The 18,703-nt window shown below is 35.8% G+C and overlaps 1 protein-coding gene across 2 annotated transcripts in view; it reads right to left on the reverse strand.

The window, feature by feature from the left end:
* LOC131040331 (uncharacterized) overlaps positions 1-16,028 on the reverse strand; it is a 35,051-nt gene extending 19,023 nt beyond the window's left edge. The window contains exons 1-2 of one of the 2 annotated variants that reach the window (XM_057973232.1): positions 15,502-16,028; positions 12,669-12,980 (exon numbers count right to left, since the gene is read on the reverse strand). In XM_057973232.1, coding sequence (XP_057829215.1) covers positions 12,669-12,980 — 312 coding nt within the window. In that variant the 5' untranslated portion in view covers positions 15,502-16,028. Of the gene's footprint in view, positions 1-12,668; positions 13,083-15,501 lie in introns of both variants that reach the window. The other variant, XM_057973231.1, reaches the window with a different exon arrangement.
* Positions 16,029-18,703: the final 2,675 nt, after the last annotated feature.

Below are 18,703 nucleotides of genomic sequence, written 5' to 3' on the forward strand. Positions count from 1 at the left end.
TAGAAATGATGAAGGTATCTTTTTGGGATATTCTACAAAGAGTAAAGCCTACCGGTGCTATAACAAGAGACTGAGAAAGATAGTTGTGAGTGCAAATGTGAAGGTGGATGAGAATCTTGAGAAAGAGATCAGAGCTTATGAACATGGTCAACGTATTGTTCTAGCTCCTATTCAACCTGAAGAGCCCAAGCAGAATGATCCGGTAGAGACTGTTAATCTAGATGTTGCTGCTGCTGGTGATGATGTGCAAGAACTTGAGGATCCGAACAAACAAAAAACTCCGAGGTATGTTAAATTGAATCATTCTAAGAATCAGATTATTGGTGATAAGAATAAAGGTGTGATGACTAGAAGAAGGTTAGTTGCAGAAGAAGTACGTTTAATTTCTAAAGTTGAACCTAAAGATGTTGCTGAAGCCTGTAAAGATGAAAATTGGATGAGAGCCATGGAGGAAGAGTTAGATCAGATTGAAAAGAACAACACTTGGGAACTTGTGCCTAGAGCTAAGGATAAAAATGTTATTGGTACTAAATGGGTATTCGGAAACAAATTGAATGAAGCCGGTGAAGTAGTCAGAAATAAAGCTAGACTGGTCTGCGAAAGATATTCACAGCAAGAAGGAATTGATTATGAAGAAACTTTTGCTCCGGTTGCCAGAATTGAAGCTGTTAGACTGTTGTTTGCTTATGCTACTTATAAAGATTTCAAAGTATATTAGATGGATGTCGAATCTGCATTTTTGAATGGTGATCTAGAGGAAGAAGTTTACATTGAGCAACCTGAAGGATTTTCACTGTCGGATGATGGAGACATGGTATGTAAGTTGAAGAAAGCACTTTATGGGTTGAAACAAGCTCCTAGAGCCTGGTATGCTAGATTAGACAAATACTTGCTGAAATTGAGATTTTCTAATTCTGAGAATCAAATTATTGGTGATAAGAATAAAGGTGCTGCTGACGGTAATGTGTACTTTAAGATTGAAAATGATAACATTCTGATTGTTGAAGTCTTTGTTGATGACATTATTTTTGGTGGTGATGATGATATGAGTATGAAGTTTGTCGGTGATATGCAGAAAGAGTTTGAGATGTCTATGATTGGTGAGATGAAAATTTTTTTAGGTTTGCAGATTGCACAGACAGGAAAAGGTATCATTATATCTCAAACTAAGTATGTAAAGGAACTGTTGAAAAAGTTTGGATTAGATAATTCCAAACTGGTTGGAACTCCTATGGTGACTGGTTGTAAATTGTCTAAAAATGATGAATCTCCGAAAGCTAATCAGAGTTTGTACAGATCTATGGTTGGTGGACTACTATATATTACTCAGACTAGGCCTGACATTATGCATGCTGTGTGTATGGCTGCTAGATATCAAGCTGATCCAAAGGAGAGTCATGTCACTGCTGTTAAGAGGATATTCAGATATGTAAAGGGAACTGTGGATTATGGTTTATGGTATCCGAAGAATGATGATTTCACGTTGTGTGCCTACACTGATGCGGATTGGGCTAGTGATGTTGATGATCGGAAGAGTACTACCAGTGGAGCATTCTTTTTAGGAAAGAAGTTGGTTTCATGGGCAAGTAAGAAACAAGATTTAGTATCTTTATCTACTGCTGAAGCTGAGTACATTGCTGCTGCTAGTAATTGCACTCAGATAGTTTGGATGAAGCAAATGTTGAAAGATATCAGAGTCATTCATGATGAGCCTACTATTATATATTGTGATAATTCCAGTGCTATAAACATGTCAAAAAATTCGGTGCAACATTCAAAGACTAAGCACATATCAATCAAATACAATTACTTGAGAGAGCAAGTCAGTGAAGAGAAGGTGAAGCTGGAATATGTATCTACAAAGGAACAAATTGCTGATATTTTCACTAAGTCTTTGCCTGCAGATACATCTATTTACTTGAGAGACAAGTTAGGGGTATCCACCCCTCCTAATGAAAACTAGATGCATTGAGTTGCATCGATACGATGAATTTCAGAGCCTTATCATTTTATCCGGATTGATGAGTTGGTGTTGCTCCTCTGCTAGAGTAGTCTGTTGATTTGGTTGTGTCCCAGGAGGAGAGAGATTCATGTTTCTGTTTTGGGAGAGTCTGATTTTCTGTTTTGAAGATCTTTGGCATTGCTATCAAAAGGGGAGAGAAATCATGTGAAAAACTGCATTATCTATCTTGATCTTAGGGGGAGTTTGTTGGTGATATCTTCTTTCTTTGCATTGACTGTTTTTCACATTCATATGTTGCCATCAATGCCAAAGGGGAAGATTGTTGGAGTTGTTGGATATGGTTGTTCATTGCTGCTGCCAGGATATGTTGTTGTCATTGATGTCAACATATTCCTGTAATTTATTCCGGTGAGTTTGGGAAGATCTTCTGATCCAGTTTTGTAGTTTGGTTTTGCTGATCACTGTTTTGTAGAGTCCAGTATTTCCTCCGATATAATTCGGTGTGATCAGTTCTCGTGCTGAGACTTTGAGATATTGTCTTGGATGGTCTTGTGTCTTCATTTCAAATGGTTCGTGATTTGGTGCTCTACAAGTTATCTTTCTTCGTGACAATTGCTGATTGGTTGTGTTTTTTAGCTTCTAGACGTTGACCCATGAAGATTTGAAAAGAGGTGTTGGTGCAACTGTTCCGGATGATTCTAACGTGCTTGTTGGTGTTTCCTAGTCGTGTCCTATTTGTTTTGGCGATCCACATTGATCGTTGTGCAAGTTTTTGGTGGTTTTTCATCAAACGGTATTGATTTTCGTGTTATGCGTGTTGCGGTTGATCTTGGCATGATTTCCGATGGATGTGATCGTTTGGGAATTTGAATTAAGTCCATGCTATGTAATGTAAATCATTATATTGGTCCAGTGGTTGATCTTTGTATTGTGTAATGTAATTTTTGTAATTGTGAGTTGAGGGTTGAGAGTTTAGTCGACCTTGTTATCAAGGTTGAATTGAATATATAGGTGAGTTATTCACTTAGTTTTGGTGTCGATATAGTGTCTGCATTATCAGAGAGAGGTGAATGTACAAACAAGAAATTTATCATTCAGTAAACTGTTGAGGTGAGATTGGTGTTGCAGGGCAAACAATTGTATTTAATCGAAACTGTCATCAGGCATTTGTAGATGCTATCATTGCAGTTCATTTCTTCCGAATTGTAGTCCGAATCATATTGTAAGTCAATGAGACTTCCCTGAGGGTTGTAGCCTTCCAGGCAAATATCTTTTGAACAGTGAGCTCTAGGCAATGAGCCTGAATGCATGTGTATTCCCCATTGTAATATTTTTCACATAATATTGCAAAGTATCATCTTACTGTGGGTAGGTTCCCACCATGGTTTTTCCCTTCACCGGGTTTTCCACGTCAAAAATCTTGGTGTTGTGTGTTGTGCTGTTAATTTGCTTATCTGTTTATTGCTGCAATTTATCAGTTTCTGTTTTGGAGTTTAATTTGCTGCATCCGGTGAAGATTGATTCACCCCCCCCCCCCTCTCAGTCTTCCTTCTTGATTGCTGCTAACAAGGAAGATTAAGAAAACAATTTTGGCTAAAGATCCTACTTTGGGGTTCTACGAGCAACATATTAGGCCCATTGTGACACGGAGGTGGAACATAATGAACACCCCGCTTCATATGGCAGCCTATGCAATGAATCCCAAATGGTATGCACCAAGGGATGGAAGGGTGCCTCCATGTGATGATGAAAAGGTTTTAGATGGGTTCACGCAGGCCATTGATAAGATATATACAGAGGAGCAGAATTCCATACTTTGTGCACAATTCCTTGACTTCACAAATCTTCATGCTCCTACATTGAGTAAACCACAAGCGAGGTTGGCCATAGCTATATTAGCCCAAAGAGACCCTATTGGATGGTGGACATGGCATGGGAGGGATACATCACAATTAAAATTGCTTGCCACTCGCCTACTTTCACAAGTTGCTAGTTCCTCTGCTGCAGAGAGGAATTGGTCCACATATGGTTTTATCCACTCTATCAAGAGGAATAGACTTACCTCTAGACGAGCGGAGAAGCTAGTGGCCATGCATAGTGCTCTTCGTCATCAAAATCATCAGACTCCAAAGTATCGACAAACTCCAGCTTTATGATGGGATGTTGATCCCGAAGATGTGGCCCAGGTTGATGAGGAGGAGACACAATAGGGATTGGTTGGGATTCCATTGGATGAGGTGGACGTGGACCATGACAATGGCATAGACTCAGAGGACTTTGATTTTGATGCAATGTTAGGAGATGTAGATTAGGGGCAGCATTATACTTTGCTTTTTAGTATTTACTTAGTACAATTTAGTATTTTGATTTTCATATCGTAATTGACAATGAAACAATATGGCATCAGTGTAGCCTTTGGGCATTTTGTACGTTATTTCTTTAATATCTATTATGATATGCATATTGACAATGTGAATGAATTGAAATTCTGAATTATGAGTGCATATTGAGTATTGAGTGTATTGACAATGTTGTATGTTCAAAGTTTACATTCCACAATGTTTTCATAGTATCATACACATGCTATATCCATGTTTTCATATGAATATAATGTATATATGCATTTTGTATCCATGTTTTCATATGAATGTTTAGAATTTTCCTATATATTTTGAATTTTCCCTATATTTTATAGAGCCATCCCCTTTGCCATCCCCCTCGTTCCCAAATTTGGCAAAAAAAATTGCCATTCCGAAAACTCGGGGTAACATAGCTAACAATCAACCTTCAGCTCTCCTTGAGCAATGGCAAACAAAAAATGAAGTTCAGCAATGGAACAAAGAAGTTATGTTTTTCATTCTATTGTGCAAAAATGAAGTAGGTTTTACCTTTTTAGTGTTTTAAGAGGTCAAATTAAGGGTGGGAGGGTCAGATTTGCATTTTTGGCATTAAAAAACAGTTAGAAAAGTTAACAAAATCAACTTTTCTGCCAAGTTCCTGACAAGTTCTGCGAAGTAATCCAAAATTCCTCCTAGGTTCTTCTAGGTTCGGCAGGGGCAACTGGCAAACCCAGATTTTTTTGGCAGTACCCTCTCCAAACCCAAGGTGAATTGGACCCGAACCAGGACCTGGGGGAACCAGACCGGGACCCAAGGGTTCCTAAGGAAGAACCCGGTAACTTCGGTCAACAAACATGGAATAAAAAGTTGTGACTCCCTCAAACATGAGATATAAAAGGGAGAAGAGAACCTCATTTGAGAGGGCGATAATTTGGGAATCAGAAGTGCAGATCAGATCATGAAAGGTTGTGTCCCTTTCAAAGGGCAGATATAGTGAAGAGTTGCACTCTTTCAAAGGGTGCTAATGGTGGAAAGGGTGTGTCTCTTGCCAAAGGGTATACATGATGAAGAGGTGTGACCTCTCCCTCATATTGAGAGATATAAAGGAAAAGAATCAAAGCATCCACTGACATCACCATGGATCAGATCAGATCAGAACTGTTATTAAGTTACAGGCAGTAACATCCTTGATCTTGGTGGTATGCATGGGGATGTGCTGAATATGTATACTTAATATATGAAGCCTGATAATGTTCTTATGCAGAATTTAGTAGTAATATTAATATAGACTGCAATATGTATGACAGTCATACGTAATTTCATATACATTCATAATTTATGAAATACTATTATATATATAGACCAGTCCTTAGTCTTCCGCTAATGCCTATGTAGGGATAGGGGATTTGTGTAGGGAGGGGCAGAGTAAATTGGTCACTAGATGGGCAAATCCCAAGATGGGTAAGGGCATATATTTCTGAAGCCTTGAGGAAGAGTTCCAAGATGGGCATAAACATATGTTCCTAAGAAACCTTGAGGGAGCCTGCTCGAAGACTGTTTCCAAGCACCCTAGCACAGTAATTCCACCATCTTCCATAGGGTTAGGAAAGAAGTGAGGGTGAACCCTAAAGTTAATTAGTTATTTATTGCATTATATATACTTCTAATCTCAATAACCTAATTTAAGACATAATGATGTTAAATGATGTATGTAACTATTGGGAAATAGGTAGTGTTCCAATAGGGGACATTAAATGTTTGTTGTAGATGATTGTTGCAGATTGTGTTGTCATTAATTTTGAAGTGCAGATAAGTTCTAAATGATGGATTCAGATGAGCGTGTAGAAGGTTGATGTTCTTGTTGCAGATTGTTGCAGATTCTGTTATCATTAATATTGAAGTGCAGGTAAGTGCAAAATGATTGTTGGCTAGATGTCTATCACTCTTAGTGTTGATATCCATACTTAGTATGTTGTAATGGATGATGTGATATGTTGAATGCAGATGGCTGATGGCTGTTCTATTAGATATGTGTTTCACTTGGTATGTTTTGGTATCATACATAATAATGATGATGATGTAGAAATGTTGATGTTCCTTATTGTGGATATCCACCTTCTTGGTGCTGATGTCTACACTCAGTATGTTATGTTGGTGCTAGGTGTTGATTTGAAGTGTAGATTATTAGAATGCAGATGCATGTTGTGCAGGTGGTTCCTGGTTGATGTTGATAATTGATGATATGCAGTTGAATAGAGATGTTGTTGATGATGTCCTTGGTTGGATATCCACCATCAGTATGTTGTTGATATGAAGAACAGTGATAATAAAGATGTTCATATGAGGCATGCTTTTGTATCCTTATGGATGTGATGGTGGTGATGCCTACATTCAGTATGTTGTAGGTGTGTTGTAGAACAGTAATAGTGATGATGCTCATGATTGATAGCAGTGATGGCATCATGATGATATCATATTTAGATGAGGATTAGAAGCATGATGACGAAGTGATGTTTTCCAGATTATCTTGTGCAGATTACAAGTTGTTGTAGTATCTCTTTTGTTGCTCCGAAGTGAGAAAATAGTGTTTCAAGGTATCCAAGTCTCCGAAATTTGATGAAGTGAGTGAATGCAGAAAAGTATATTGAAGATAGTCTGGAAGAATGCTCTGCATTCCTCCACATTTGAAGATATGGTCTTGCAGTTTTGGATTTAATGTTTATGCTCTGTCAATGTTGCAATCCTATCTTTTCAAGTCCCTGGTGTTGCGGCTGATGTTTCTGGTAAAGACAGTATGTTGGCAGTTTGATGATTGGTTAGGACTAGTCCGAAGAATGCTCTGCATTGCTCTGTATTGTTGTTTCTGGTGCTACAGCTTGGAGGAAATACTTATAACATCTATGCAGTGTCTCAATTCATATTTCAAGCGATGAAGTGTTCCGAAAGTATGTTTGTGATGTTCTATTTCATGACTATGTTTCCTATCCTTCCGAGTATGAAGAATCCTATATCTATTTCGGTTGCGCCAGCTTGTTTTTTGTCAACATGGAAGAAGCGTTTGGAAGTGTTGTTCGATGGTTAAGGCATGTCTCCATGTGGTGCACATGATGTTGGTTGATCTCTTTTGTGCAGCATTATATCTAGAGTTGGTTTTCAGTGTAATTTGCAGTTATCTGGCCAACAAGACTTGTTCTCTTGCTTGTGCTTTGTTCCCAGGGGTTTGCGCGAGCATTGGAGAGTTTGTTGGGTTGTATCTAGGTCCTATTATGCCTTATGGGGATCCACATTGAAAGAATTCATTTGGAAGATGTGTTTTGAGCCAACTAGTTTTGTGCTACATTTTATCATGTTGCTGACTTTGGAGGATGTGTGCCATGTGTGTGATGTTTGGGACTGCATTGGATGATTTGTTAGGATGTTTTAGGTCCTCACTATCTCCTGGATTGGACTGCTTTCACCGCAATTATGTTTTGGTGGCCAACTTGTTGGGATCACTCCTTGTCCCCTGTTCTAGCTAACCTAATTTATTTTCTGTGATGATGCGGATAGTATATATAGAAGAGCACATCGGTATGGATGTGTGTGGATTAGAGTGGATTGTGGAAGATGCGAATATGAGGCAGTAAGATTGTGTGGTGTAAGTACTGGAGCTGAATTGCCTAATGGTTGCTTGAGGAAGTGAGTCAAGAGCAGCTACATTCAAGGGAGATTGTTGGATGCATTGATGTTGAAGGCTTACTCATCGTAACTCAAATATTCATGTATCTTGCTCAGAGATAGCGTGTCTCCCTAGCAAGTCCTTTGTATCTTGCTCTAGGGTAAAGAACCTCAGCCTGCAAGTCCTTCCGGGAGCAATGAGCTTCCTTGGGCAGTGAGCTCTAAAACAAATTGTAATATTGCTCATATAGTACAAGTTGACTCTCACCATGGTTTTTCCCTTTTTGGTTTTTACACATAAATTTGGTGTTCTCTTATGTGTAGATCAGATTAAGGTTTTAAGTTGGAATTAAATTGTGCTATAAAGGTTTTAGTTTTGATAAAGACTGATTCACCCCCCCCACCTTCTCAGTCTTGGGATGTGTTCAACAAAAACTCCATTTCATATGGCAGCATATGCTCTAAATCCCAAATGGTATGCACAAAGGGCTAGAAGATTACCTCCTTGTGATATTGAAGAGGTGAAAGAAAGGTCAATGAAGGCCCTTTGAAAGATAAATAAGGAGATTTTACTTTGAAAGCAATGGATTCCTTGGTTGATCTTTGGGGTTCAACATTCAACAAACTAGAGACGAGAACAAATAAAGATACATTAGCTCAATCCGGCCCTATTGGATGGTGTACATGGTATGTCAAGGATGCAACAACATTGAGGATGCTTGCTGCTCACCGCCTTTCACAAGTCACTAATTCCTTTTCTACAAAGAGGAATTGTTCCAAGTAGCTCCATTCAATCAATCAAAAGGAATAGGCTTACTTCTCAATGAGCAAAGTAGTTGGTAGCCATACATAGTGACTTGCAACTTTAGGACCAAAAGACTCTTGAGTATCCACAAGCACTAGCTTTATGTTGGGATGTTGATCCCAAAGATGCCATACACATTGATGAAGTATAGGAGGGATTGGTTGGGGTTCCACTAGAGGAGGCAATCCCTCATATTAGTAGTAACTCAAATTCAAACTCTAGTTTTGATTCAAGTAAAGATGAGGTAGAGGCATAGCAATAGTCGATCTAGTTGTAGCCCTTTGGCCTTTTCAATTTGTTATATATGCACATTGGTAATGAAAACTCAACTGATTAGGCATTGAATATTCATTATATTTGTCAACTTGTATGTCAACTCACACCAGTTCTCAATTCCATTGTAATGTTTCATAATATGGTTATATAATGAATATGGTGAATGTATTATGTAGCGATTCCTCACTACATGTTTGTTTTATAGTCATTTTTCCTCATACCATGAAGTTCAAGTCTATTGTTGGGATTTTTTAGGCCTTTAAGACTTGAGAGAGCATGCATTGTTGATCAACTTTGATATAACAATGTGTCATAATTTTTAGGGTTACCCACTTCAAAGAAATGTGGAGTGTACAACATCCATCAATCTCACTATCTCATTGCACTTGAGGACCAGTTTAGGTTTGATGGCCTAATAGAGGGAGTTAGTAGTCAAGAGCTCCAACATTGCTTAGTTAAAACTTTGTGAGGCACATATATTGCTTGCAACAAGTGTCAACAATATGTAGAGTTACTAGATCTATTCTAATTGGTGATATGTAGAGGTTTAAAAGTGTCAAGCTTTGTAGTTAAGAGGATTTAGTGGGAACCCTTTGATCTATCAACCTCGCTCACCAACCAATAGCTCACAAAGCCCTAGCCCATAAAGAAGCATTGCAAAGGAAAAGAATTTGCAACACCTATTGACCACTCCACGTTGGCAAATCTAAGAACTCGTGACCTTTCAAGGTCAAACTTGGCAATGATAGAAAGAAGCAGCAATGGCCATTAATTTTTCTACCAATGGTTTGCAAGTCTTCAAGAGACAAGGGCAAAATTGAATGCAATCTTAAGATGCAAAAGTTTTTCAAAGTGCAAAATAGGGTGTACACAACACTTTCAAGGCCACCAACCGCTCTCTTGCATATTTTGAGCATACAAACACTTTGTCACTAATAGTCATGAATTCCTACAAATGCATGCATTAAATGGAGATATTCTTAGCCCAAAAATCTCTAGGTCACGCAATCCTTTAGCTACACAATTGACAAAGTCTTTATTCCACCATTCATGTCAGCTTTAAAATCATAGAAATATATGAAGAGTCTTGTGCTCTTCATTAGGTTAGATCTAATTTTGTAAACTTGTGTGGATGATGAGCCTTGTATGGGATACTATTTCTTTTTCTTTTTACTTTTAAGCCTTGGAGTGGCATTTATTAAGTGTTTAGAACTTTTGGATTTTTGCAGAATGTAACTAAGCAAAGCATAAAGTAATTGACGTATGAGAAGTTGTGATTATATCTATCCTCCTCCTATAGTTGTTTATGAACGAATGGTTGTCTTTTACATGCTTGTGATCAAGCTAAATTTAGTTTTTGCTTACTATTAATATTGTGCCAAAGCAATCAGTGAGAGATTAATACGAAAAATCTATTCTCAATCATCGCCTTATTTATTTCAACTTTTACTCCAAGCAGTTCCTATCTGTTTTCTCTTCTCAAATTAGATTAGCTAGAATAGATAAGGAATCAGCCTTCTAACTCCAAAAACTATCTCACACTTCAAAGTGTTAGTTATAACACTTTCAGATTAATATAAACTCAGAAAACCAAAATTTAGTTTCTAACTAAATTGATTAGATGAAAGATTTATAGTTTTCCAGATTTAGGCATAACAAATAAATGAACAAAATAAGAACAAGACACAGTTACCCTGGGAAAACCTCCTAAGAGGAAAAACCTAGCCAGAAAAGATCCTCAGATCTGATTATGAATTATGTTCATATGAGGGTTACAACACTTATCTCAAGTACTTGAAGGTGTTTGTACTTAGGACTGATAATGTCTTCCACAAAACTGCACTTTCACAAGCATCAAGTAGTCACATCTGCACCTTTAACCCTTCCAACAGCAATCAGGTCCAAACCCTAGGTTGGTAATGTATGAAGTCTGCTCTTTGATGGACAGCAACCTTATCCCTTAGTTCGCTCTTTTCATTAATGAATTTCGCACCACAACTGGCATGTGTAGTTCGCTGACATGACAGGGATAAATCCCTTTAATTGCAGATGTAGTCTTCCTCTTGAATTCGCATTGGTAGGCACATATATTTCGCATGAATGGAAAAAACTGAATAAGTGAATGATAGAGTGAAGTTGAAGTTTATTTATATGGGGAATGATAATCTTAATCATGTCGGCTTGCATGATGATTTAATGACTTTAATTTATTTATTTAATCGAAAGCATTAGGATAGGGTTGGCCCAATACATGGTGGCGTGTTGGCTTGAGTGTAGCGTGGGATCTTCATTTGATGCCGTGAGGTATAGGGCCCAACCCTACACATTGGGGAAGGGGCTGGCCCCCTTGGGCGGATTCCAATGTTGCCCATGGCAATTGGAATCCGCCATCCCTAATTATAATCAACACAAAGTCCCTCACATGTAAGACTTTCCATACTGGTGTTCTCTACAAGACGATGATATTTAGAACATATCTCAGCATCAACACCTTATCATTGAATATTTGAAATTTTCTATATTTTAAAATTTCCCTATTTTTTTAATCATGATCCCCTACTGTCCCCTAAAAAAGGCCTCCCATCCCCTGTCATCCCCCAAAAAATGGCCTCCTGTCCCCTACTGTCCTATAAATGTGTCCTTGCATTTCCTGTCATTCCAATCCTGAAAACAACATGGAACATAGCTGTTGACATAATATGTACTTTTGTAGTTAAATAGTTGTCATCCCCTACCATCCCCCCCAAAAAAACCTCTTGGATTGCTATCCCTCATCATTCCTATCCCAGAATCACCATGCAACATAGTTAAACTTGTTATGACGACCTTGATTTGAACAACCTACAAAGCAGGGGCAATAACTACGAATATACTGATGTAAATCTCAGATTAGCAATGCAAGTCTTTGCTTCAGTTGTAATTGAAAAGAGGGAAAAACAGGGTAAAAGGATGAGGCAAGAATGCATCATAAAAGCAACGAATTGGATTGAAGACATCTCTTTTAGTGTAACAAAACTTCAAACAACAATATATTCGGTTTCTCTACAATGATAACAATATGCTATCCATGTCACCATCTCTCAGAAAAAAATAGTGTGAAACTAGAATTCCTCTATTGTGCAAATGCTGAACATGCATCTATTGATACAAAATAATGTTACTATATTTTTCTACTCCCATCAGCAATAAAATTGATAAAAGTAAAAGTCAACATATAGGGGCTTTAAGCATCGAATTCCAGTTGTCATAATGAAAAGTAACCTAGAAAATTTCAAGCAATCCTCTTCTATTGAACACCTTTGTCCCTATGAAGAAGCATCTATAAGTAGCAATCAAAATCATTATAACTTGGTTATAGTAGTCATTCTTTACTAGCTGAAGTAAAGAGTGCTATCAAATACAAGTATACCTAACATCACATGTTTGTTATTCCATATCTACAAATACTCCAGAAGGACTGAGAAGAAACTCCTATTATCTTTTAAAAAATGTTCATGCTTGATTTCCAATATCTCAAGACAGAATAACTTAAAATTGATATTACGCTTCTAAAAGAACTCAGACAAGAACATCAATAAAAAACAAAATAATATCAATATATGAGCACAAGGTAACAGTATCAACAAACCTTATAGACTATCGCATTTGAAGTGACATACAACTTGCGTGATCGAAAGTCTTGCCGCACAATGTATCTTCTCAGTGGCAAATACAGTAACATTATCAAACCAACCCCCCAAGCCAAAATCAAAAGCAATGAAATTAAAAGCCAATGCACAGTTTGATAGTTTACATAATTTTCTTCCAACTCTTCAAAGGATGCCCTATAGAGAACCCGTGCACCATCACCATCTTCATCATCTTCTTGATATGAACAGTGGTTATTTAACAACTGTGTTTCCAGATAATTATCATCTATCTGTCCATCTAGCGATCCCATCTAAAATATAGTCAATCGAGTAGACAAGTTATGATTATGCACATAACTGTCTACAGTAATAGAATTCCCTTTCTTCTACCCTAAAAAATGAATTGCATGCACCTACACAAACAACAGAGAATGAACATTTCACTAACATTAAACTAACATAAACAGCATACATGGTTTACAATGCGTATTATAAATATCAAATGCAAATTAAAATAGCAGAGCAACTCAGAAATGAATTGATCCACTTGATACCACAAAAATAGTATACATTGCTAAAGGCATTTTGTAAACTTCTTCCAATGCTTCAGCAGCATAACACAGACAAGGTAAAAGAAGAATCAGTTCTACTAGTATTTTAAAGTCAGAAATCAAATGGTATCATCAGTTTATATATGCCCAAATGGAATTCTACATATAGCACGGAAAGATTCTGTTGTTTTAACTTGAAAGCCATGTACAGAAAAATTGAATTGAGGTTATGTGCATGCTCCCCAAATTATAACACATAGTTGAAAATTAGATTTATCTATGCATGGTTCCTGAAATAAAATAGTCATTCATCTGAAAAAATGACATGATGAATTCCCATTCACTGCTTACACAAAACATAAAATATATGGTGTTTGAAATTTTAATAAAAGAAAATAATTCAGTATGTAATTAATAGTTGTATGAAAAGCCGGTAGTGGCATGGTGTGATGGTTAAGTTGTGGTGTTGTTCTTGGCATCTTGCCATCAAGGTTCAAACCCCACTGGGGTGGTATTGTTAAAAAATTAAATGTTTAATGGGGATAAGGTCCCCCATTCGTGACCTCAACTGTTCATAGCTCCAGATCATAAGCATTTACCCCTTCTTTAAAAAAAATAGTTACATTTAAAAAAGGTAGTTCAGACCTTTTCCTTGTAATAATTGGCCTATCCCAGTAACATATCAGAGTTAAGAAGCACTTCTAAAACCCGATCCTACCTCAATCCTAGATGATGTGGTCACCCATCTCTATAGGCATAACATGAAAAGATTGCATTTCCTCTATAAATGAAACTAGAAAACCTGATTATGGCATCTACTATCATTGCCTACAATTTACATTCTTCGTGGCAAAAATTTCAGATGTTTCTAGCCATCCATTTTTCTTCCTTGGGTAGGACTATTACAAGAGAGAGTCAAAGTCATCAGGTGCCCCTGCAATATTTTATGCACACAACAGGGGCAGTGCATATACACCAATGACCATTATAACTTCAAAAAAATTCCAATTATATTCTTTGCAAAAGCTGTTCATTCCAAAATGATGATTCTCAAGCCAAAAATTTACGACTAAAGGTTTGGATATGGGAATCAAATTCATCTAATTGTTGACTTAATATATGATTCTCCACCAAATAAGGGTCCTACATCGGCTTTGAAGATTATACGATACAAAAAAATCACATTCAATAAAATTGGTCTTCTCTATAGTTCTATGGAATTCTTGAGTCGGGCCACTTGAATATAGATGAAAGGGAAATAACTTTCGAAACTGACATGTTCTCCATTGTAGGTAGAACTAATTGACGCTGCAGAAGAAATAATTTATATTTGATATGCTCTTTCACACAGCTAAAATCTTGCAATCCCACATACTTCCCTTAATCCTTGTAGCAGCCCACAAAGCCAATGAAGACTGCATAATTTAATACAACATCATTCACTCTTTAATTAAACCTTCTCATATAACAATCTCAGGCATTAGAGCATACAAGTTTAAAATCATGAAACACCATATACAAGATAGGATGCCAATAATCTTGTTAGTCAATCCGTAAACTGGCACACAATTTACAAGGAATTTAGAGCCTACATGATCTGTTTCCATAAAAATCTTAATTTTTTATCCCCATCTATTGCACCAGTCATTACGACTGCAGAACAAGGACTTATCAATGTTGGCCTGTGATCTGGAATCTTTGTTACCAATATTACGGTTCAAAGAAATCAATTTGGGAGCAATTATATTCGTATGTCTTTTGATGGCCATTGTCTAGTTGATAACAATATTGCCCTTAAATTGATTTTATAGAACTGTGCATCTACGCTTTGTTATCACCATCCCCATCATTTGATATTGAGCGGTGTAATTGACACAACAAATTTAAAGAGGGTTTGTTGGACTCTGAAAATTTGCAACAGGTGGTAAACGTTTTCAACCCTAACTCTCATTTCACTTGCACGATGGGAGGACCATTCTCAAAAGGTTGGGAGTAAGTGAGAACGGATAAAGCTAACCTAATCCTTTTAGTTATTGGCAATTATATGGTTCCATAAATATGCAATAACCAGGTCATCGTTATCTCGTATCAAACAATCGCAGAACTTTTATCATTTTACTAAATTCCTCACAATAAGTTATCGCATATGTTATCAGTATGCTTTCAGACAATGATTTTGCATTGAATCCAAGCACCCAACAAAATGATTTAAAGAGAAATTAGATGGTAGATTGAACTCTAATCGGATAAAAACATAGGGAAATAAAGAGAATGATGGTACCTTATCATAAATTTCATTTGTTACTGGGAATAACTTTCAAATCCCTGGACATCTCTCTCTTGTCTGGCGCTACACTATCTGGCTCAAAACGGCAAAACCTAAAATAGAAAATGAATACATGCATAATTCCACAAATACTTTCAGGCTACAGAGGAACGGTACGAATCAAACCGGCCAAAAAAGTGTTTTTATTGCTAATAATTTTTCTCTTGCATCCACGTATTACTTGTAAGGATTTGTTTTGTTGGTATGTAAGCCTTGTGTCAGCATCAGTACAGTTGGTGATATGGTTGGGCGATTATTTCTATATCTTATTGTCTACAATTCAGAACCTTTTATTGTGCATATTCTTCGAAACATCTGTGTCAGTTCTCCCGCCTCTTACAGCTAGAAATACATCTGAACTACCATTCAAAAGGGGATTCTTTGAATGGAAGATATCAACATACATATAGTTCATCAGAAGAAAAGTGCAAGCATTTACGTCTTAAAAGCAATAGAATGAAATGTCGGCAATCTTATTCTGAACGATAATCTTGGGGAAGAGCACCATTAGTTATTATACTTCTAACTTCTAATAAGTGCATTTATTATTAATTATTAATTCTATAAAATAAAATAAAATTTACATGTGTTAATAGCCCTTCACTTTATAGCTTTTTGGGAACATAAGTAGCTTATTTGTACATTCTGGGTTATTTATGCACAAGTATTGGCAATATTAAGTACACCATTATTGGGACATCTTTGAGTGGGTATGAGAAAATACTTTTAAAAGTTTATTTTTTGACCCTTGCGCGCATAATGGATCCCACATCTGTGTCATTTCTACCTAAAAGCCAAAACAAGCAATTATCAAGTAATTTGCATACTAAGACAACCAAAAAAAATTGTTGAAATCTGATGTACTGTTTAGAATCTGTCGGTGTGCGAAGTTGGCTATAACGACTACTAGTATGTTTCCCCTATACTCTAACTTTATAATTGATTTTTTAATTTAATAATTTTGAAACTATCATTTATTTATTTATTTTTCTATTGAATAATTAGTACATAAATGAAATTATTATTTAAATTTTATGATATTTTGAATAAAAGAAATTACTTGTGATAAAAAAATTATTATTTTTTGTAATAAAATTTCAACTATATCAATAATGTAAGTCTTGTGGGCCCTTGCTAATGTTTACTTACAACCTTTTTATGTTCTACATGTCTGATTTGGAAATGGTGCTTGAGAACTATTGCTTGGTTGTTGGTGAGGAGCCCATTAATGGGTTTATGAATTTGATGGACTTGGTGTTGAATGCTAATTGTGCAAACCTCCTTTTCGTTGTTTGTGTAGGTATCATTTGTGATGAATTTGACGAATCAATTTTGGAATTGGAAAGGTTGAATGATAAAGTGTCTCCCCAAGTTTTATCAGATGCTTTGGATCGTTTCTTTGCTCTCCATGTTCTGTTCGAGTACCCTATGCACCCATGAAATGACCCTCTACTGATCCCTCCTTTGTAGATGGTTCCACTTGAGGTTGGCCCTAGCTAGATGGAGCTTTGAGGTGCTTCTCCTTCAGGTATTTGGATTCCAATTTGGTGTATAATTTTTTGAGTGCTAGTTCTTATGTCGTTTCATATGTGTATAGTTAGGGGTAAGGAGGCTAGCCTCCTATTTTTACTTGAGGGGTTGATGGCACCTCTCTTTTTGGTTGTCTCTACTACATTGTATCTATCTTTTTATAATATAATATATATAGTGCCACTAGCCACTTCCATAAAAAAATAAAAATAAAAAAAGTCTTATTCAAACATAATTTGAGGCTCAAATTTAATTCTATTAATGTTTTGTTGTTGCTCAAATGATATTGAACAATATTATAGGCATCATAAGAATCCGAGTGAATAAATTTAAAAATTAAAAATGAATTGTCTTTAATGAAACCCTCTTCTATAAAATTATATTGTTGACTTTTAAATTATTATTACTTTAAAAAAAATACTTACACTAAATATACTAAAATATATGTTTTCAAAAAAAAAAAATTCACTTAATGAAATAGTGTGCTATTATCTAATATCATTTTATTGCTCAAAAAATGACTAGCGAGAATTTAAGCTATCTACAATTAATTACTCACAATTACTACAATAGCGCACTATTTATGCAATCTAATAAATATTAACCTTCACTCCAACTACAATTTCAACTATCAAATCACCAATAAAAACACAAATACAATGTGTTCAAACATATTGTTGATTCTAAAATCATATTGTCTATGACTTTAATTTGAAAATCCATAACTAGATGAACTCTAACAACTCTATTGTCCTACTTGACAATTAGTATTTCTTTATTTTTATCTCCACTATAAACATAATCTAATCAACGACAAGAACTAAACACAATATGCCTCTTATTAGTACTTGTCTTAAGTACTATTTGATTCATCTTTTTCATTATTATCTTAAAATTCATGCAAAAATAATCATAACTAAGTTTCTTAAATTTGATTGATTTGTTATAATTTAGTTAGTAATTTTTTATTTTTTATCAAAAAGAAAGAAAAATTACATCATGCAAAAACTTAAATTATCTTCTAATGTTTATATGTATGTATATTGCATCCAATTTATGATGTGACCACAAATCAAATGTCATTGAAAAAAAAATATTTATTTTCTAATGTTTCTATATATGCATATTGCAAACAAGCAAAAATTAAATTGCTTTGTAATTTCTATATATGCATATTGCAAGGAACCAAAAGATTAATGTGCAAGTTGTGTAGGAATCAAGTCATCAAATTCAGGTTGTGTGGAAGGTAATGAAATTAATGTTTATGTTTAATTTGTTGTGCATATTGTATGTGTTGTAATTCATAACACACTAATTGGAACAAATACAAAATGTGAAGGCATGCAAGAGGGTGAGTTTGTGAGTAGAAGATGTATTTCATCCAAGCTCAATGGTTGTATTGAAAAGTTTTTATTTTGTTAATTTGTATATGCCTTTCAACTTTGTGTGAATGTTTCTAAAATGTGAGGCTTCCAATTTATGTTTATTCTATAAACACATTTTGTTTTCTTGTCCATCGTTATGTATTCTTCGTATTTTCAAAATTTATTATTTTAACTTATTAAAAAAGAAAAAGGAAAAATGTTGAGTGTATAAGTTTTTGTTTCCACCTAATAGTTTATGGTTA

This window comes from Cryptomeria japonica, chromosome 2 (genome assembly GCF_030272615.1).
Source record: "Cryptomeria japonica chromosome 2, Sugi_1.0, whole genome shotgun sequence".
NCBI lineage: Eukaryota > Viridiplantae > Streptophyta > Pinopsida > Cupressales > Cupressaceae > Cryptomeria > Cryptomeria japonica.